The sequence below is a fragment of the Diadema setosum genome, chromosome 16, assembly GCF_964275005.1.
Source record: "Diadema setosum chromosome 16, eeDiaSeto1, whole genome shotgun sequence".
NCBI classification, from domain to species: Eukaryota; Metazoa; Echinodermata; class Echinoidea; order Diadematoida; family Diadematidae; genus Diadema; species Diadema setosum.
In genome coordinates this window covers 1,326,027-1,349,045 of record NC_092700.1, presented here as the reverse complement: position 1 = coordinate 1,349,045, position 23,019 = coordinate 1,326,027, and the positions used below count along the sequence as shown (strand labels likewise).

The 23,019-nt window shown below is 37.5% G+C and overlaps 1 protein-coding gene across 1 annotated transcript in view; it reads right to left on the bottom strand.

Annotated features, from left to right (window-relative positions):
- Positions 1–22,686, bottom strand: part of LOC140239403 (transmembrane and coiled-coil domains protein 2-like) — a 114,794-nt gene extending 92,108 nt beyond the window's left edge. The window contains exon 1 of the mRNA XM_072319242.1: positions 22,477–22,686. Within this exon, the coding sequence (XP_072175343.1) occupies positions 22,477–22,507 (31 nt within the window). The 5' untranslated portion in view covers positions 22,508–22,686. The remainder of the gene's footprint in view (positions 1–22,476) is intronic.
- Between the last annotated feature and the right edge of the window lie 333 nt (positions 22,687–23,019).

Genomic DNA, 23,019 nt, shown 5'->3' with positions numbered 1-23,019 from the left:
CGCCTGCCGTGAGTAGTATATTAGTGGTAATAATATTCATATGATTTGGCGGTAGGTGGTACACTGGTAGTGGTACATGGTACAAATGTATTCTTTTTTGGATGTGAATGTGGTCCCGAGAAGGACCTAGTATTAAAGCGTGTAATACTAATGTCCTCATTTTCATGAAGAGGGAAAGAACCTGTACCCATTGAGGATGAGTCCCGAGGATACTCGGGCAGGTGTCTATGGGAAATGCATGCTAGTATAGCAAAATCAGTCCGTCCTCATTGGGTTAAAAATGAAACTTTGGAATTCTAGAACCAAAGAAATATGGTCGAAGATGACCAGGTGATGAATAAACAATGTATTTCAAACCATAATTCAGAATTCTGATACTAGACTTTGTTCATCTTTAATAGTTAACTTTGAGAGGCTGTGTATGGCTAATAGTCCCACATGCTGCATTTTGGTGTCTGTAAGCTGTTTCAAAAACCAAGTTTGCTGATGTGCTCCTGATAGTTATCAATTGGCCATCGGCTAGCCGATGTCTTGCTGATAACTGGGTTAGAAACTATCAGGAAGACATCGGGTAGCGGATGATTGTTGATAGCTACCAAATCACTGCCCAAATGCTATCCAATAACCATCGGATGATCATCTGATGGCTATCGGATGGTATTCTTTTTTGGTATGGGTTTATACTGTCCATGAAAATGCACTCCTTTCTTAGAATATTTTCTTTGAATGTTTTCACTTTCATCCAAGGTTCACTGCCCTGTTGCACTGCTCTTATGCTTTCTTTCAAAACCACATTGTATTCTTTTGAGGTTTAGCATGGAATACATGACATACAGACTGAACAGGCAGAGATATGAAAGATACAATCCTACCCCAACTAACAGGCTTTCATTTACTGGCCCTGTGGTGTAAGGATAGAAAGCCATGTAACAATCAATAGACAACAGGCTTCTTTCAAAGGTCAAATAAAGGTTGCCTTTGTCCTTAGAGAGGTAACCCAGGGTAGGGTGATTCTTACATAATATATCCACTCATTACCAGGTTAATACCCTGCAAATCTCCTTTCATACACCAGCCTCTATTGTCACTGTAACCTCACATTATCTTTGGAGCAGTGGTTAAGACAGTGAGTAGTATGATTTTCACATTGATGATGAAACTTTTACTTTTCCTTGGTTAGAAAGTTACAGTATTAACCAGGCTGGGAAGACATTTCATTGAACTCGAGCACAAAAACTCAGACAGAAACGATACCATCCACTGTCAAACTCTGCAAGTCACGCCATTACAGGCTGTTTGTTCATGTTACATGTATCTATGGTGGAGACAATTGGCTATGTATAAAATACGCATCAAACCAATTCACTCCTGATATTCCCTTGATTCCTGGCAGTTCTTCAATCACCTTTGATCATTGTTGAGGCAGTATGAACATGCCCCTGAAGTACAAAGTATCTACATATTATATGTACTCAATTCCTAACTCAAACAACCATCATTCAAAAGAGTCATAATATAACATATTGCAGCATTGCTATTACAGTGAAAATACTCCCAGGTCTCCAAGAGAAATTATGGCATGCTTACCAGGTGTGTGTGTCCGATGTAAATTTATAAGTAGCAGATACATGTATGTACATATCAAATACCCCAACTCAGTTAATATCCAACAAGTGTAATACACAGGGCACAACAAAGTTATACAATATTCAAGGCAATAGGTTTTCTATTCAAGTCTTGATAGAAAATTGAAGTGGCCCTCACATAGCCCTGAAGAAAAGAACTCCTCAACACCAATTCAAGGAGCCAACAGACAAAATTAGCCCCCAGTACATCACTGTATTCCAGCCCTGGCTCGGCAGTGTCTACTCAAGTCTCTGGTCCAGTGTTTCTGACCAGGATCTGTTCTGGAACTTGATAGTAAAGACAAAAAAAACTTACAGGTCCATCTTCCTAGACTGTTCTTCCTCATGAGTGCGTTGACCTTTCTAAACCAGGACGGCATCAAAAATGATGAGTAAAGTTTTGCCTTTTCTCCAGGGGTGAGAGTATTATGAATTAGCACACAGCTCACCGTGTACTATGACACATGTAGCCAACCACCTAAGCAGCACCCCCCATATACCCCCATAGACCCAACAATCAATACCAGACGGGTTTTCTTTCAGACCCAAAAGGGGACCCTCATGGTTGGACGCTTTTTGTCAACCGTCCTGGGACAATACATCCATGTTCTTTCATTAGATCAGTAACGTAAATCACCGAAAGAAGCCCCAGTCTCCTTCTGCACAAACACACAGCTTTCTTAACCCAGTTGGGGAAGAGTCCCGAGTATACTTGGGCAGCTATCTATGGGAAATACATGTTGTAGCAAGATCACTTCATCCTCAACGGGTTGATACAGTCTAAACATATATTCATTATTTGTTAATTACTCTGTCTGTTGACATGAATACACTCTGATCTTTTCACAGGCCTACACAGTAGCCAAGTCATAATTGTCTTGAGATGAAAGTATCAAAATATTTTCTTCATCCTGAGTCTGGTAATATACGTCTTTACTTCCAAAAGATAGCATCTCAAAATTAATCACAAGATGATATGAGTTATCAGCACATGTACAAACCAGCCTGATTGGAGCAAGTGAACAGGTGTTTTACTAACATAACTTAACCTGAAACATTATCTCGATCAGCCTCACACAGATGGTAGGATTCAGCAATGCATGCTGGGACTGCAATGTGACTCAGCTAATGAAGACGCCCCATAATTATTGCAACAATTTGGCATGATTAGCAAGAGAGTATCCATAATATATATATTTTTTAATATTTTGTATGACCTTACTTTTGAAATAATTGCTTTACTTTACTACCTGATAATCAGGGTATTTGAGAGCAAATCAACCAAGAATTACCCAAGAAACTCTTTTGCTACAAAGATTGCTTTCAAGATATCAAAGCAAATTGCATGTGTGCAACAAAAAGATCCTACACTCATTCATGTTCAAGTTGTTCAAGTTGATTTATTTCATTTCCAACAAACAAAATAATTGGAAGTACAATGAAACATTCATATACACAGATGTCAGAAAATCAGTACCACAATGCGATGAACAGAAATAACATTGTAAAAAAGATACAGGTAAATTATCAACAGATATACAAAAAAAATAACTGTTATGTCACTGTGGTAAATGCATAAACAATATTGCTGGAAATGGAGGGGACTGGTAAAAAGCAGAGCTTGTAGAATGCAGTTCCCAACTTGTAGAATGCAGTTCCCTTCGTGGGTAAAGGCTACAGGTCTATTCTGATAGGAAAACTTGTGTATTGTGTATCAGTACGAGTGCATAGGATTTGAAATTGACATCAAACCTGACTACATGAAACTAAATAGGTGGGCCTACAGCAAATCATGTACATGTATACAAAAGAGTTGCATCCTGTCTATAAGTGGTAATGAAATGGGAATAACATTTCTCTCAAGTAGCTTCTGACTACTTTATCACATGAAATCCATGAATACCACATCAGGAAGCTTTACACCCGCGCGGGAAAATCTCGAAATTTTGGGCTTGGGCATATCGATATTCGGAATATCAGAGAATTTAGAGATTATTTTTGTAGTCATGTACATTCCATTTTGGGAGTTTAGCACGAGATTTCGTTTATCAGAGTGAGACAGTCAAAATTGGTTGAATTGCGCGAGTCTCACGCTCAATGCGTGAGAGTTGGCAGCCCTGCAGTCACACATTGGCAACTCACACAGGGTGCAAGCATACTGTAGTACCCAGTGCCAAGCTGGATCATGGGACAAAAAACCAATTTTGAAGCACACGCTGATTACACACTTTGCAAAGCAAATCATCACATTAGTTCAAAAGAAACAAAACAAACAACAAGACTGGATGTTGCAACACACTTGAGTTTCATGATAATTTGTTAGTTTTTTCTGCCTAACTCATTGCATAATTTCCAAATTAATTTTGATAAAAACATTTGGACATGTGAGAGAAAGTCTCCTCTGATTTTTGTTGTACTTGATAAGATGCATGAATTGTTAATATGACGGTGGCCTGATACCATAAATTTATTTAGGTGACATTATTCTTTGATAACAGGTAATACCAGGAAGTTAAACACGACCTTTGACCAACCATCCATTTTTCACAGAAGAGGCATGTACCCTTAAGAAAATTTGTTGAGGAAATAAATTCAATTAAATTGAAGCAATATGATAAAAAACAGCAACAACAACAACAAAACTTGAACGGAGCAAGCAATGAAAACATTAGACTGTCTGAAAGTTAGTCGGTGATCCTAGCAAACACGGCATCCTTCCAACTTTCCTTGATTCCTATCAGGTCTTTTGATAGAATCCCAGGGTAATTTACCAGGTATGCCACTCAAGGCAGGAAGCCTACAGTAAGGCATGTCTTCATGTTGTGGTAGCTCATATTCACTGTGTAATTAAAGAAGGATTTCCTGTTTTTCCTCTATGGAGGTGATCCCTACCTAGTGACCTTTATTTGACCCCTAGAAACATGTCTCAAGCAGTAAGAATCAAAATAAAGGCGAAAAATTAAGGCAAGTATATAATCTGAAATATTAATCAGAGACAAATGCCATTTTGTTGTGACTTAAGCATGGGATTGCAGAATTGTCAATGTACACGTATGAGGAGACGGAAACAGCAGTTAGCATTCCCATTTACACACACTGAAAAAGCATGATTCAAATCACAATTCAAATAAAGCATTTTTTTGTGCTCTTGTTCATATGCACACAGGCAAAAAAAAAAATGAATAAATAAATTATGGTCCAAATGGCCAGGTTCATGAAGAAAAATCACAGTGGTTACAGCAAGAACAAAGTGGGCAGTGTGTAAGACCCGACTCGACTGTCCCACAGTATCCCAACATGCACCTTGCTTCATGGGATATATACCTTAATGATTTCACACACCATTCATACAGTAGGCCTACATACTTACATGTAGAATTGCAAATAATTACTATACACACAAAAAAAAAAGTGGCTATTTGGGAAATGTCACACTGTAAGAGGTTCATGAATTTTTAGTTGAATTTCACTATTGATTATTATGTTCATACACATATTAAGTGTTCCTTTTTTCATTGTGATTCAAGATGCAAAGCAAGTACATGTAAGATCTGTTCATGGCAGTGTTAGTGGGCCTAACATGACTGTTTTCAACCACTAGAAGATTTGGAGTTTGAGTACTGCTTGCTGCTAAAAATTCTTGTCTTGGACTAGATGTTTTATTCACAATATCCCTCATGACCCTGGAGTGAAACTTGGAATCTGCTTTGATACCAGTAGTCTGGGGTAATAATACCTGCAAGCTCTTGTGGTAGAGCAGTGGTAAAGACCATGGCTCCATGCTTAGACCAAAGCAAACACTCTGCATAAAACATTATACATATCTATGATGATGGTAATGAGTGTGAGAATGATGACGGTAATGGTGATGGTGATTATGACGATAATGATGATGGTGATGATGATGATGGTGATGATGATGATGATGATGATGGTGATGGTGATGATGATGATGATGATGATGATGATGGTAATAATGATGATGATGATGGTAGTAATGATGATGATGAGGAGGATGAGGAGAAAGAAGAGGAGGTTTATCATCAGTCACCAACGTCGTCATGTGATCTAATACAGTGGGTCTGTTGAGCCTTACATTGCATCTGGCTGTGGATATTGGCATCCACTGAAGAAAAATGTCAATTGTGGTTTAATGATTACACGAGTACAGCGGGATGGCTTCCGGCTGAAGAGGCCAATGGGAAAGTATAAAGCAATATCCATCACCGTGACCACTAAATGTCTTGTCTGTGATCACATAGATATCTGAGGGGATATTAAAGAGAGAGTCAGGGACAAGGGGAAATAACAGTCTTCATGAAAGTAATGAAAATAGCATAAATGCATTCCTTTTTTTAATACTTATGCATCACATACTTGCAATCATGTTTGGATTCTCTATTTCACATGGCCAGTTGTATTCTTATAAATCTGTTGTGATAATGCAATATGTTTCTGGGTTTTGTATACATCTATATTCTTATGTGTGCACTTACAACTTCAGGTAACTTTGGTAGCACAGTGAAACATGATGCATATGAAAATTATTGCTGTAACTTATTTATGTAGAAATAGTGAAATTCTATTCTTTGCATACTCAGTGTTAGTGGCCTAACATTTCAGAAGTTACATTTCCAACAAGTGCTCTTTGACTCTTTTTCAAGTGTAATTATATCACCTGAAGGTCAAAGATCAAAGTATAAGTCCAGATCTCCCCATTTTTCATGTTAATCCAAAGTGTTGGCTTACAGTGCAATTGGATTTGATTCATATATCATGCCAATAAATGTTTTTGTTTTGTTTTCTAAAGAAGGCATAATGGCAATAATTCATATCATTACAATGGAATATATCAAAAACACCTAAATTATATTCAGCCATCTTTGGTAGTTGGATAAATTTGATGATAAATTATTTAGAGGCATAGGCCTGTCCATGTCAACATTCTCATGTGAGTTCTTCTTTTTTTTTTTACTTTTTTTTCCTTTTTATTGTTTTATTGAAACAGTTGTTTAAGCAAAATACATAAAATTTACTGTATGCATGGGGGTAAGACAAACAGAATATTCTGATAAAAGTCAATGTTTTTTCTGTGCAGATCAATATGATATCACTTTACAAATGAATACATAAATTGTGAAATTCTATCAGTAGTTTGCAGTCCATGTACTGCAAAAACGATATATTTTGCTGTGTTTGTTGTAATCTTTGCAAATAATATGAGTTTACCGATATACCCTACCTAAAACAAGCTGCAATTTATATTTCCAATTGCCTCCTACAACAAGAATGCAGGTGTATTATCACAAAGGCAGAAATCATCAATTTAATTCCTGAAGAAGGATAGTAGGCCTATATATATGAGGAGTTTGTTTGCAAAAACCGATAAGTCCATTTTTGAAGATTTTGAAGAACAGTCTCTGTCATAAAGTACATAATAATACCTATTAAATGATATATTGGTCACTACAAAGGTACATTTTTGAAGTTATGGTCAAAAGAAGCAAAAATTTTCTTATTATTCTCTTCATTTTTCTTGACCATTAATCGCAAATATGTCCATTTGGCAAATATGGACTTATTTTTTTGCAAACAAACTCTTCATATGTCTCATTCTCTTACTTAGCTTTTTATCAATCACAAATTCAACCTCCCCACACAAGAGTGGCCTGTACAGTCATTATTGTGTGGTCTCCATGTACAATGTTTGTCACAAGATGGCGCTATTCCCTTTTAACATACATGTAGCATACAGTTTATGTCGTCAGCACAGTGCCTCTGCCCTGATGTACCTGTAATACAGGCTGCAGACTTGATGGTGCAATAGACTCTGTAATCGAAGGACTTGGGTATCTACCAGCAATAATTCATAACCAACCTGCAAACATATGACTATAAAAATCACAAAGCAGCCATAGTATAGAAGTCAATATAATTCAAGCCAACTTTCAGAGGGAAATTTCCTCCACAAATTTCACAAATCTTAATTCTTTATGACAAGCACACACTTCCATCCTGATTCTGAAAGACACATATTATACTCTCTATGCCTTCTGCAAGCTAGATCAAGTGTTCTTTAAATGGCCAAGGCATGTGATATTTCACAAAATTCTTTTTATGTATAGTGGACTCCCATTATAACGAAGTCCTTGGGACCGCCATTTTTCTTTCGTTGTATATCAAAATTTTGTTTTAACCAAACAAATAAGCAATGAAATTACATAGAGTGGATAAAGTTACGGCCTAGATTTTTACTTTGTTGTATTCGGAATTTCGTTATCACCATGTTCGTTATAATGGGAGTGCACTGTATTCACTCTATGTACTGTGACATTATGAATTCCCAAGGTTCCTATTTAGAGATGGCAACACATAAAATCAGTAAAATGTTTCAGAATTCATAACTTTTATACAGATTGCTGGATCTTCCTCTTGATTTCACGAAGTGTTTCTCCTAATTTTCTGCATACACTGAATCCACACTGAGTCCACACAGATTGGAGATAATTCCCCTGTAACCAGTCCTGAAACAGTTTCTCAATGTCAATGCACTCTTCATTAGCTTACTAATAATGCTAGTGTATAAAATACTGAGTGAATTGGGACATCTAAGACAATTTCCCGGGAGATGGAATTCTCAAACAAGAACCATACATATTGACAAAATAAGGAAGAATTACAATGCATGACCCTTTTTTATTTTACAAAATGTTAGTAGTGTCCCACCTTGGAGACCATGGACAGTGGATTTATGTTATTAATTTACTGATTTATACCACTTTATTAAAAGATTGTGAAAAAAATACAGAGAAATGTTTAAATCCCTAACATACTTCTCACTGGGTGGGGCTACATCACATGAAATGAGGGCAGGCTTTCAAAAACAAAGTCCCCAAAGCGAATAGGCTTGATTCAACTATTAAAATAATGTTTTCATGACAGCTGACTGCATACTGATGTATCAATAAAATGGCTCAGATTTATTATTATCGTGGTTAGTAACAGTCTCGCTATTGACAAAATTACAGCTTCTGAAAGCAAACACCCAGAAATATAGAGCTAAACTGTATTTCACTATCTCGCTACCTATATTTTGTATACCTACCAGATAGATTGCTGTACTGAGATAATAATGCTGTTAGAAAGACTAACACTGCCCTCTCTAGTCTGAGACTGTTTGGTACACAATAGATTTATCCTTGTACATTACAGAGAGAGAAAAAAAAAGCAGTTGCACTATCACAATTCTTCATATAAGGCGGTGTTTACTAGTTGCCATGGTTTCACTAGATAGCACAATTACAATTTGTACAGTGTAGCTGAAACAATTGTCATGATTCTTTCTTTTCCCCAAACTTTCAATAATGTGTTCTACTATTAAATATTGTTGCATTCACTCAATCCATGTATAAGAAGGTGGACTTGTCCTTTAAAGGGTAAGTGTAATATTGAAGAGCACTTCCCAGAAAAGGAAAAAGGCTATAAAGATTTGTATGAAAATACTTGAGCACACATATGACAATGTTCAGCAATGGGATGTGTGTCTAATACTGTATGTACAACACCACAGATAGCTTCCCATAATACAGAGAAATATATCTACAGTTGTACCTACTGAGTGATTCAACCCATATCTTCACAGGGGCTACTCCACATATAATCTACAACGAACATCGTAGTATTAGATGCTGAATTCATCTAGACCCCTGACTAACATGCACCCTTTCACATAGACAAACTAACTCCACTCATGAACCATAGTCACAGAAAAGTAGAATATATGTACACATCCCCTGCTAACACCAGTAATTTCTGTTTTCAAACATTTTGCTTTACCACTTGTTTTCCTTCAAATATTAGAGCTCAGTAGAGATTTAAAAAGGGTTTGAAGCTCAAGACTAGTTACTACTCCCATAATAGCTGGATTCAATAATGCAGGGGTGAACAAACTTTTCCGTATTAAATGACCATGCATGATACAGGCTGTCCACCTCACACCATAGTATGCATAAGGTCTGTACATAGAAGTCCTTGCCTACTTCCCATGTGATCTATCATGTGATAGACACTTATCCTTAATTGTTCCAAGGAGGTAGGATACCTTCTTGATTATTATATCATTCAAGGATAACGCCCCATCTACCGCACAGCAGACTTTGATATGGTAATTATTCATGACTATAATACCTATAGCAGAACAGCCCATCACATCAGCTTTCAGGATTGCTGTTACCATAGCATTTGCCATTTTTTACTCAGTATGATAATATTGTCAGTCTTTTGCCTAAGAGACTCTTGGTTAACACTAAATAATGGTGTTTCAGACTGGATTACAAATTCATATGAGTTCAAACGGGTTGCAGAAGTAGCAACAATATGAAAACAGACATGTTAATAGAAATATTCCAACAACAATTTGGAAATATAGGTCTCCGCACAATACTAGTGCGATGAAAATGAAGGTGGCATTTCAAAACATATTACATGTACTCACTGCAAATACCTGGTAGTGTGTAAGGATTGTTGGGCCAGTATTACATCTTGCAGATTTTTTTTTGTTGATCACAGCATCTATGGTTTTAGATTTCACAGAAGCATTCACAATTTAACAGGAGTTATTGGTTTTTGTGTGGCAATGCAAAAATTAATATTATTCGCCATTGTTCAAACAGGGCCTAAAAAAAAAAAAAAAAATCGCTCAGCTGAAAGTGAAGTTCTTTGGGTGCGTTCGAGCGCTCTCCTAAAGCGAACTGTACCATACCGTACCTGCGCCAGAGGAGCGTTCGAACGCTCCTAAAGTGTACCGTACCGTACTGTACCGAGCCAAAAGTGGACCACTTCCCGATGTGCTCCAAAAGCGTACCAAAGCGTACTAAAAGTTCGTTGTAAAGCATGTGCGTATCAAGCGCATACGTCACAATGCAAAAACATCATTCTCTTTGTTCGGGACAGCTGTAAGTAGTTCAAGCGAGACGTGAATGACATTTTTGCTGTAAACAAGCGTGACCTCTTCTAAAAATAACTCGTGAGCTACGCTTTCTCCACAGAGCGTTCGAACGCACCAAAATTGGCATGGTACGGTACGGTACGCTTTAGTTCAGTTCGCTTTGGTTCGCTTTAGAGCGCTCGAACGCACCCTTTGAGTGGTATACACCCGAGTTTGCAGACCTACATTGTAGTATGCCTGGCACTAAAACATACATTGTCCAGGGCAACTTTATAGCAAGAGTTCCAAAAAAAAAAAAAACTGACCTTCCCATCATGATGAGTACTAGACACTTTTTTATTTTATTTTAGGCCACACAAGAGAATTAACAGTTTCAACATAACATTGCAAATACCGGTATTAATTTTAAAACTGTTAATATCTGGGGTGTGAACAGGATTAGTGTTTGACCAGATCTCACTGGTCATCTCTGTAACTGCCTTCACACTGACCATCTCATATTACTTTCCTCAATTAAACCTTCCTTCCCTAGGATATTATATCGACTAAGACCTCCTGTAGGTTACCAGCAAACATATCAGAAAATGAAATTTGATACCACAAGTACTGACACTAATAGCTCTACATTACATAGTACATAAATGTACTTGTATTTATAGGGTTATTCTGCTATTCTTTTTTTTCCTCAGATTACACCTTGACAGGGCAATATTAGAACACATGATCTTTTTTTCTTCTTTTTTTTTCTAAGCACTTGGGAAATGAAGGGAACATTAACAAGGCTATAGTAATTAAAAAGGATAGTATAATATTGGTAGAGACCAGGATTGGGCTTTCAACTTTTAGAGAGATAACGAGAAACCACTTATGAAATAGTATAAAACATACGATTCTATTTAAAGAAGACTTCAAAGTTTATTTGATGGAAATTGGTTTTGGATTGGCTGAAACATCCAAAAACAAAGTAAAACAAAGCAATTGTAATAAAAGGTGGGTCCCATCTTTTATTAGGATCGCTCTTTTTCGATATCTCGGCCATTTCAAAACCAATTTTCATCAAATAGAAGTTTAATTCCTCTTGAAATTACATGCTCTTTCATATTTTATAAGAGGTTTCTCATCATCTCACCGAAAAATGACAGAAATCTGAAGTTGGGTCTCAACTAAAATTATACGATCCCTTTAACATTACAAAAATGTTCTGGGTCCCATAGAAGAAGTTTATAATATACTTCTCTTGCAATTTAATCATATAGGGCCTAATATGGAAACCACAAGAAATCCTGGATTAATAGCCACAAATATATAGGAGTCACTATTACGGTATCAAGCAGGTTTTGTTTTGTTTTGTTTTGTGTTGTACTACGGTCAAATCTGTCCACAGCAGCCACCGATGGGGGACAAAAATATGACTGTTAAAGACAGGTGGATGCTATACACAGGGTCAAATGCAGGACTGCCAACTCTCACGCATTGAGGGTGAGACTCACGCAATTCAACCAATTTTGACTGTCTCACTCTGATAAACGAAATCTCACGCTAAACCACCAAAATGGAATGTACATGACTACAAAAATAAATATATCTCTGAATTCTCTGATATTCCGAATATCGATATGCCCAAGCCCAAAATTTCGAGATTTTCCCGCACGGGTGTAAAGCTTAGCCAATAATGATCGTTTTTGGTTCGCGTGCAAAGACAAGCTATTGGATTACAATTGGTTTCTACCTATACCACGTGAGCGTAGCTTGTACTTTTGGCAAAATACAGTACATGTATGGCTATGACGTGTGCTTTACATCGCTTTGCATACACTGACTGTGTACGTGCAATGTACGTATACGTACGTATGGCCACACAGCAGGCCGCCAGGCGCTAGCCAGGAGGTCGCTCCGCTCCCTCGCATAAAGCAGTGTCTCACGCCAAACTCTTACTCAAGGTTGGCAGCCCTGAAAATGGCTTTTCTGGAGGGGGAGATATTTTTCAATGGCCGGATACGTCAGGTGGCTGCTAGACAGGTGGCCACTACGGCAGGTTTGATTGTATTTTGTTGTTTTGATTTGTAACAGAAGCTTTGGACATGAATGAACGACAGCTAGTGGTAAATAACCTTGAGTTCCATAATTACGGTGGGTGCCTACATGTATATATGAAACATCTTGCATTATGCATCTGGAATAATTAATTAATTTACTATACAGACATTCAAACCAAAACTTGTCTAATTTAATTCAAACTTGCATCAGCGAATCCCTTGATCTAACTCATCTCAGAAGGAAAGAAAATACAAAACAAGAGATAAAGATGCCTGATAACTGTCTTGTTACTTTATAGATTTTCACGTAAAATCAAGTCAGCTTCGCAGATTGAAATTTCTCCATCAGCCTACCTTTCACCAATCACAGCCCCCACACAAGGATTCCATAGCATTCATGTGAGTAAAACCCAAATAAATGATGAAATGATATTCCCTCAAATAGCAGATGAGTGCTGAGAATCTGTACGTCAAGATTGATCTCCTACAGACGTCAGTGATGCTGCCTGGGAACTACACAAATCTGCACCAAATGAATGCAGGAATTCACCTTCCCATGAACTATCCTTCGCTCTATTTGGAGAACGGAGGCCAAAGTTTCCCCTCTCTTTAAAGGCCAAGTGTACTGTGGGGAAACTATCCCTATTCTTTCAGAAAGATGTCATACGATCTTCCTTTAATTTTAACAAGTTTTAGCAATGACATTCAATGCATAGTACATGACACGAGGCACAGATCTAAACATACTTTATGACCAAAAGATATATAATGGGTTATGAATCACTTTGCTTCTTCTGGGAATGTTGTCTCGGAATCTTTTTCGCAATGCATGGTACCATACATACACTTTCGTGTAAGCAGCAGGAAGTCACTAACATCCAGATCCAGGACTATTCATAGATGTTCATCAACAGCAGGACGTAACATCTACTAGTACATATCTGGATTTATATTTCCTCTTCATAATAAACGCAGAATTTTAAACAGATTTGGAGGTTTCTTTGAAGTAAATCTCTGTTATAAAAAACCAGAGTGGGTCTTTAAGAAGATACCCTTTATTCTATCAGTCTGTAAACAGTGTAGAACAGACAGAGCCCCTCTCAGATGTTGACTTAATGGCTGTCATAAAATCCATCTGAATTGCCCATTATGGGGCCTATATAAAGTTTACCATCTTGCCAACAAAATTTCCCTGTTGTCATAGCCACGGATAACACAGGGGAAATTAACTTCCACCAAATCATCTACAGCAGTATGAAATAAGATCAATTCTCTTCAAACCAAACAAAATCAACCTAGAATACCATAGCAGTACCAAGTTTTTCTGTGAAGACTGAAAGACTGCACTGCACAGATACAAGTACCAATCCTTGTCGAAGAGATAATACAAGTCAGCATAGCAGCATTCAACAATGAGGAAATTCTGTTTGATGTGTAGAAGCCTTTGCCATGGGAGTGTTAATGACTCATGTTTATGTCCAACAATCTTGCTCCAGATAACAAGTTCTGTTTGAAGGGCCGGACCATTGTATCTGACCATTGTATGTCATAAAGGTAATTGCTTTTCAAAGAAGCACAGTGCAGCCGATTCAAGGAAGGCTATTTGTGAGGGAAATCATAAAACTACCACAGTACAGCAATAAATTTCTTGCAATACTGATTTGCAGGAAATCCTGGGCCATCTATTTTACTGTATACACCATATATTTAGCGAGTCTAAATTTTCATGAATCAAGACTTCCCGATGATTTCGCTAGTGGTTAAATTCATGATCGTGGAGTCCTGTACTGAACAGAGAAATGTAGATATGTACGTCACATTCATATCTGGATAAGAGTCAATATTTTTGTGTGTCTTTAATTGAGCAAACATCACCTGACTCGCGAAATTCGCAAAAATAAAATCCTTGCGAAATATTCGGCGTATACAGTATATCATTTAACTCCTTTGTCCTTCCCATTATCATTACTTTTTTTTTGGGGGGGGGGGGGAGAAGGGAATGGTGAGGCTTGTATTCCTGTACACTGTAGATGATCATGAAAGCATCCTATAGAAAATATAAAGAAAATTCCACAAATATTCATTTTTCATGAAAATTACAAATTCCATCAACTTAATACTGACATATGTTAAGGGTAGCAATTATTCCCCCTGCTTTCTGAAAGCGGTTAGTCAAGTGCTCTTTCATGCTAGAAAAGTGAATTTTGTTGAATTTTCTTTATATATATATATTTTTTTTTGTATTGTTGTCCATTTACAGATGTCATAACCTCTAGTAGTCTCCTCATCCAGCAGTTCCAACACCAAAACTTTAAAAATTCATAACTTTTGCATCGATTGTCCGATTTTTCACTCAATCCGCATTGCTCTTTGGGTTTGCGTTCCCTCTAACATGTCCTGGTCAATCCACAGCATATCCTCAGGACTCGTACTCAACAGGTTAAAAATGAAAAGAAAGAGAAAACATAAAATGCACAATAGATTCAGTCTCTTTTGTCTTTCATATCTATAAAGTAAATCAACTTTTATTTCACTCCAGTGTTGAAATTTGCAAGGGTTCTTTCAGCTAAAACTCCATTCAGAGGTTCTTTAAGAAAGACTACATTTTCACAACTAAAAAATATTTTTTTGAAACTACATCGAAACAAATGTATAATTAGTCCCCCTAAATATAAAAGCAAGGGTGTCCAGTCTAAAAAAAAAAAATAGTTAAATTTTGAAGAGGGATTTACCCTTATCAATCACACTTGGTCAGTCTGAACGGGCTAGTATGGCCTATTTTACCTTCTGTTTGTTTTGTTTTGTTTTGTTTTGTTTTGTTTTTTGTTGTTTTTTGTTGTTGTTTTTTTTTTTGGGGGGGGGGGTTAAGATCTATTTTAGCATCTCTGGTATGACAAAGTGCTGGGGCTTGGGCTGTTCCACTTTACTTGCAGGTGAGAAACCACTAGATCCCAATGTACTACACCTCCACCTGCGAGGGAGTGTTTGGTAGAAGTGATGAAAGTCATGTCAGAGAGTTGAAAGTGAAGAGGACCCATGTGAGATGTCTGTGTACTTTGTAAGATGAAAAATACAGCTGAGATGACACTTCAGCTTGTAGTCAGCACTTTCTGTTTGACTTTTCTCTCTCTCTCTCAGTTTGGTACCAGCTTAGTGCATAAGAATGCATTAACCCGTTCCATATGGGAACCTGGTGATCCATGTACTCACCCTATGGGGATTTCGGAATTCAGTATGGAACGCGTTAAAAGCTATCCATCATCCCCAACCCCTTGAAAGTATTTTGCTTATTTGCACTGGGTGAAACGTTGACACAACTACCCAAATGTCAGCCATGCTCAGTGGAAGAGAAATAATGTGTTTCTGGCAAAGACATTTAATAGTACTCCCTGGACAGACTTTGTTTTCAATTAAAAAATATGGATAATTTATGAACGAGTTGTAGTATGCCAGTAGAGAGCTCAAACATCAGGTATCAAAGTTCAGTGGCCTCACAACTAATGGTCCTGCTGATTTTCCTTTACTGTCTTGTTCTTTAATAACATTGTATACAAAGTACCGCTACACAGATTGCCTTTTCACCCTATCTTGGGCGAAACTCACCCCCCCCCCCCATCACAAAGCCTATGACACTATAGTTAATTCTATCCAAGAATTACTGTGCCACATAATAAACCAGGAAGAGAAGTACGCTGTACTAATGATAGAATCTCTGTAGACATGCTTTGGAATGAACATTCCATTCTTTCATACGATGTGCTCATATTCTTCACACAAACATTCTTTCTTTGCTATACACCACAGTGATTTGTTGAGCCCTCAGTTATAGCTTTTTTTTTTTTCTCGTTTGTTTTTGTTTGGGAGAAAAACCCCAACACAAATGCAAAAGCCCGCTACACCCAGGCACATGCTAGATTGTAATACACACATGGAAGTAATAAGTACGTATGAGGAACAATGATGCAAGAATGTAGGCCTACAGTAATCACTTTCCGGAATCAAGAATAATCTTCAGGTCGATACCTTTCTACATCAACATATTCCTTCTTATGTGTGCATTACTAGGCCATCTCCACACAATGTAATACTGTCTGTCACAAATCATTTCTCTTCTTTATCTTTTCAGTCATTGTTCACCTGGATCTTTCTGGATGTATCTGTCACTAACTATCTACCCTTCTACATATTGCTCTACCCACTGTCATGTGTCTGTCGTTATCGACGATCTATCTCTTTATCTACATTGTACCTCAATTCATCGATGTTACAATGTATCTATCTCTCTATCCATCTCTCTGTGTATTTATCTCTATCTCTGATCTACCTATCTATCTATCTATCTATCTATCTATCTATCTATCTATCTATCAATCTATCTATCTATCTATCTATCTATCTATCTATCTATCTATCAATCTATCTATCTATCTATCTATCTATCTATCTATCAATCTATCTATCTATCTATCTATCAATCTATCTATCTATCTATCTATCTATCTATCTATCTATCAATCTATCAATCTATCTATCTATCTATCTATCTATCTATCTATCTATCTATCTATCTATCTATCTATCTATCTATCTATCTATCTATCTATCTACATGTTGCTATCAATCCATCCATGGAGCTAGCTCCATGATCCCATTCCTCTATCAATCAATGTTTATCTGATTAAGATGCTGTATACGCCTATGCCATATATTTCGCGAGTCTAAATTTTCGCGAATCGGGACTTCTCGACAATTTCACGAGTACTTAAATTGGCGATCGTGGAGTCGTGTACTGAACGGAGAAATGTATACGCCCACGTCACATTCTTATCGGCATTAGAGTTAATATTTTCACCAGTTTTTAATTTTGTGAATAGCAGCTGACTCGCGAAATTCGCGAAAATAAAAACCTCGCGAAATATTTGGCATATACAGTAGTGGTTGGTTGGTTGATTAGCAAGTGTCCTTTCTATTTTGTAGTGCTCACAGAGAAGAGGGTTTACCCTGGGGGTTGTGTGAGCATGTCATCACAGTCTGTATAAAAGCTGTGCGGTAGAGAGGAGGCCAAATGGGGTCACACTCTGCTGGCCTGAGGAACAATAATTTACTTAAACCAGTTAAAGGTAAAACTCACCCCACACATCTCACAAATCTGGGTAGTGTTTCACAGAGACCTAAGTTTCCATTCATACAGATTGAGCATAAATCATAAATTATATTTGAGAAAGTAAATGGCTGGGGGGGGGGGGGGGGGGGTTATGTCACCATACAAAAAGGTTGTCAATGTTGATATGAGAGTATTGGGAACATTCTTGTGAATTATCACAATATTTGTGATTATCATCTATATAGGACGTTTTAGCGGCGCATTAAAAACGCGTATTGTAGTCCGCTCAATTTTTACCGTTCAATATCGGAGCATATTGAACGAAACGCATAGGCCAACGTATTAATTCCCCATAGGCTACCGTTGTTACTTGCCGTTCAAGATCATACCATATTCAATTCTGTCTCGTCTATTGCGCGAGCGCTTGCTGAATGCGCAAACGCTTGCTACTAGTGCGCGTCGTTTTTGTTACAATTCACAAGCGCGCAAGCATCTTGCTGGTTGTTTGTTTCATGTACGCAGTTTTAGGGGCTTCCCCTTTTCAGCGCTGGGATGTGACTGCCGAGTCAACTTCCAAGACGAGTAGAAGCCGGGTAATTTTGTAAAGTTTATGCTTGCTCTGCTTGATTGTATAGATGATAATAATTATATTGGATGGCCTTGATTCATGGAATACCAGGGAATATTGCACTCGTTAGGGCCAATATTGCACTCATCTTCGATTCGTGCAATATTGGCCCTAACTCGTGCAATATTCCCTGGTATCCCATTCATAGCCATCCAATATAATATAATCATCTGGCCAAATTCCATTAGCACGACCCCGAGTATGAGCATCTCCCTGCCTCATACACTATACAATAGTGACTTTCATGTTTGTGTGTGTGTATGTGTGGTGAGTGCATGTGTAAATTACATTATGTACATGTATGTTGAATGCTTTTGAATGTGCCTTCATGTTCATGAAGCTTTATAATTTCATGAGTCCAAAAGTTGTGATTACAGTACAAACCTAAAGTATGTATTATGCTACATCAGGGTAAACAATTTAAGTAGTTTTTATGATTCACTACATGTAGGGCCTACTTCATTTAACTACTAATGGAAAAAGAAGAATCTGATCACTCATGGATAAGAAACATGTACACACAGTCTGTATCATCACGACTAAAATGTAATCACTTGGCACTTTTTTTTCACATTGGAGGTATCATCCGGTTATGTGACTTACATGCACAAATGTACAATGTAATGTACAACAGTCATGCAATATGTACTGCACAGTGTGCATCAACAAACCTTTCTTCCATCTGTACCAGAATTGTAATGACTAGTAATATCTGTTGTCATGGAAGTGTATCCCCTGCGTCATTACAAAATCAGGGTAGCACAACATACATGTAACCTCCCCTAAAAGAGAAGGAATATTCTATGAAACAATACACAGCCTCCCTTCCCAGCTGTGTGATTGGGTCAAAACACCTGACCTGCTGAGAGTTAATGATAGATTTAGGACCTGTCATGTATAAAGAAGAGTGGAAAGCACAACCGACACAAAAAAAAAAGATTTAGTGAGATAGCCCACTGTATTAACTTATAACTTTGAAGAAATCTGCCACTTAATGTGGCCTTTACAACACATATACAAGACATGTTTGACCCTGTTAAAGGCAGAATACTGGGATCAGCAACCAGTACAAAAAACATACAAATACATATTGTACAAAATGTAGACTTGACTGCAATGGATCATTAGGCCCTATATAAATTTCATAACTTAATCCATCAAGAAAAGCAGCTCTTAGAGCCCAAACAATAATGTGAAGTAGTGGTATAGGACCTCTAGGGGATCGTAAAGCATCATAAAAGAAACAACAATTGTGGCACTGGTAATAATTTAGAAAGGGATTGCATATCTTTACAGCATTTGCACAAAAGTCTGTCATCAAATCCGATCTGCTTTCACTGACAAAACAACCAAGCTGTGACCTTTGACCCCAGAAAAGTGACAAACTGATGGCAGCGTCACTACAAAATATATGGAGCAGTACTGTATACCAAGATGATGGGCCTGTACATCAAAGACAAACAAAAGTAAATAAGCGTAGTCAGTAGGGTCTATAAAATTCAGCAACCTACATGAGCTTTGACCCTATAAACCATGGAACGCTGAGGGCAGCATCACTAAAAATGGCTGTTGTCTACACTTGACCATCACACACAGCATTTCAACAATATCAATTGAAGAAATGTCACCTGTATGGCACAAAAAAGACACGGGCTCCACCAAAGTATGTCCTTTGAACCTTTGTACATGTTTTTCTTCGTCAACCAACAGTCCAAACTTGAGAGGAATCCTCTATCAAAGCAACACAACATATGTAGTTGCAAATAGAGGATATGTCTCAAATTTGTTTTGTACATTTTGATTTGGTTTCTATATGGTACTCTTTTGCAAAACAAAATAATGTCAGATGCTTACACATGAACAAACTTGCTAAACACAAGGTAAGGAAAAATAGGGATGTCGCACGATACTAGTACAGTCTCTTTTTAACCCATTGAGGACAAGTCCCGAATATACTCAGGCAGGTGTCTATAGGAAATGCATGTTATCGCAAAATCAGCCCGTCCTCAATGGGTGAATATAACACCACTTTGAACATACATGTATGGGACTAAGCAGAGCCAAACCTCATAACGGCTAATTAGTTGACATCTAACTTAATTCCCTGCACCACAGATTGAATTAATGTGGACTGACCTCAGTGAAATATAAATAGCACAGATGTGTTATGACTTCCTCAGGTTATATTATTTAGGGGTAATTAAGCCAACATACAGTACCACAATGTGAGGTAAATTCAAATAAATTGTTCCAAGATACAATTGTACACTGCAATACTACAGTAAACATGAGCACAATTTGTTAATGAATGAACAAATTTAAACTACACACATTTGTCAATATCAAATCATACGACAATCAACTGCACTTTCAAATATACAACTGTAGTACAAATTGTATGTACCACGGTAGTATTACTATATCAGCACACTTGAAAACTGGCATTGCAGTTAATCTTGACGTTTATAGAATGGTTTTAAAGAACACAGATAGCATGACATCACTAGCGTCTCATGGGATGAATATTGATGAAGATGAGTACAGCCAGGAGAAGGGATGCGCCATACAAAAGCAAGGGAAGTGGTTCAACACACGTAAGCCCCTACACGGATTACAGCAGGAGGGACCATCAGGATTAATACAATTTTCACCTGTAACAGCCTCTTCATCCACAAAAACACAGGTTAACTTTTTTTCGTTTGGCGATTTTCACACACTCATTAGGGAATTCTAGGGCATTTTCAGTACGCAACTACACTGTATTTTTTTTTTCCATGCAAAGTAGAATGAATCAATCCATATCATTCAAACTACACTGTACTTGGATATACACAGGAGAAAAAAAAAGCAACAAGAAGAAAGGAGGTTAGAAAAACACTGCACTAGTTTCTACAACAGCTTAAAGCTAATTGTATTCAATGAACTGTTGAAATTATCACAGAAATCCCATCCAAAGTTTTGGTTGCTGCCCTTGATGGATCCAGTATGACTCATCTCACAATTGTCACATCACTTTCCCTGACCATGATTGTGTACAATGTTACTGCAACTGATCTTGAGCATAATTTTTACAAAATCAAACTTCTACTTTTAACAGCAACATAAAGTAGAAAGCACTGGATTAGGAATAAGCTACAAAATAGTATGCGAAGTGCTACCTGAACTCCAAGCTACAACTATGAAACTTCATTGCATTTATCACCTTCAGTTCAATGTGTACACACAAGCAAACTAAAACTCAATCTAATTCAATTAAGTACTGTTGTCATAACAACTGCACGCAGTGCATAGGCCTACAATAGACTGCACTTTCTTTACACAAAATGCCACAAAATTGGTGAGCAAACACACAATGGGGAATGGTTACAATGTCAACACGTAAAACCACAGTACTGAAATGAGGAAATAGTGAACACTGGGTTAGATGCATGTTAGGTGAAGACAGCTTTAATAGTCTGTATCAACCCTTGAAAACACAGCCAATAGATCAACGGAACTTGATAACAGCAATTGCATATCTTACATAGAACGCACACTTAATTTAGCATCGTAAATACATAAATGGCCCTACTACACACTCACTGACAAATGTTTTCGCACACGCTAATTGCGGTGGTACTGCACTAATACACATTTTATCGATAGTACTTTGCCCACATGGGATTTGAAATCTACAAGCTACTCTAACACAGCAAGCACGAAATAATGAGGGGAGGTATTAGATTGGCTTTATGGCTCTGTGCATACTGTAAACACATTTCACTGAACACCATATGACTACTCTATGGATTGTACAAAAATCTAGTGTAAAGAAAGCCCATAACATAGACTGTGGTCACTAGCCTTCAGTCAAGACTGGTACAAACTTGGCATTTCAAATATAGCACAAAAATGAACTGTACTATCACAAATAATATCCAGTGTTATATAGTAAAATTAGTCACATTTTTATTTAGCGGTACTTCAACAAACAACACCTCCACATCTTTGAAAATATACCATATAATTTGTTTACTATCCCGGCAGGTTGATCTGAAGGGTTGAGGGGACTGGCTGTGTCTTCAATAAGGCATAGGTGGAGACAAAACATTGCAAGGAAGCAATTACAAAACAAAGTGAAAGTTGTCTGCACCTACCTTTAGGTGGACTCAACAGACGAGATGACATTCTTTGGGTTGTGAAGTGAAATTGGAATGAACCAGAGCAGAACAAGAACTAAAGTGAGTGAGTAAGATGGCTGTGAAGGGATAGAGGAGCCAGTCTGAATGTAGAGTCATTAGCTAGGAGCTGATCTACCAGGCACAGTGAGTCATGCAAAACAGTTCAGAGATGGCGCCGGGTGAAAGCAGCATCTACACTCCCACAGCCCCAGCCGAGGTAAACCTAGGGGGTATCGGCAGTGGGACAGGATGATGTTAGTTAGCAAGTGTCTGTGAGTCTAGGAGGCTCTTTATGCTGCAAGAAAGATCCCATTTGTAAACTGATTTGGAAACAGGTTTATTGCTCTTTTTGTGTCTTAACACAAATTCATATTGCAACCTTGTATGCACAATATCAAGATTTATGTAAAACAAATTATTATTGAAAGAAATATTTCTTGATTAACAACTGCTAAAATTGTAGATGTGCATTTGTTGCCAAAATATCTACTGGTAGACTGCTAAAAAAAAAAAAAAAAA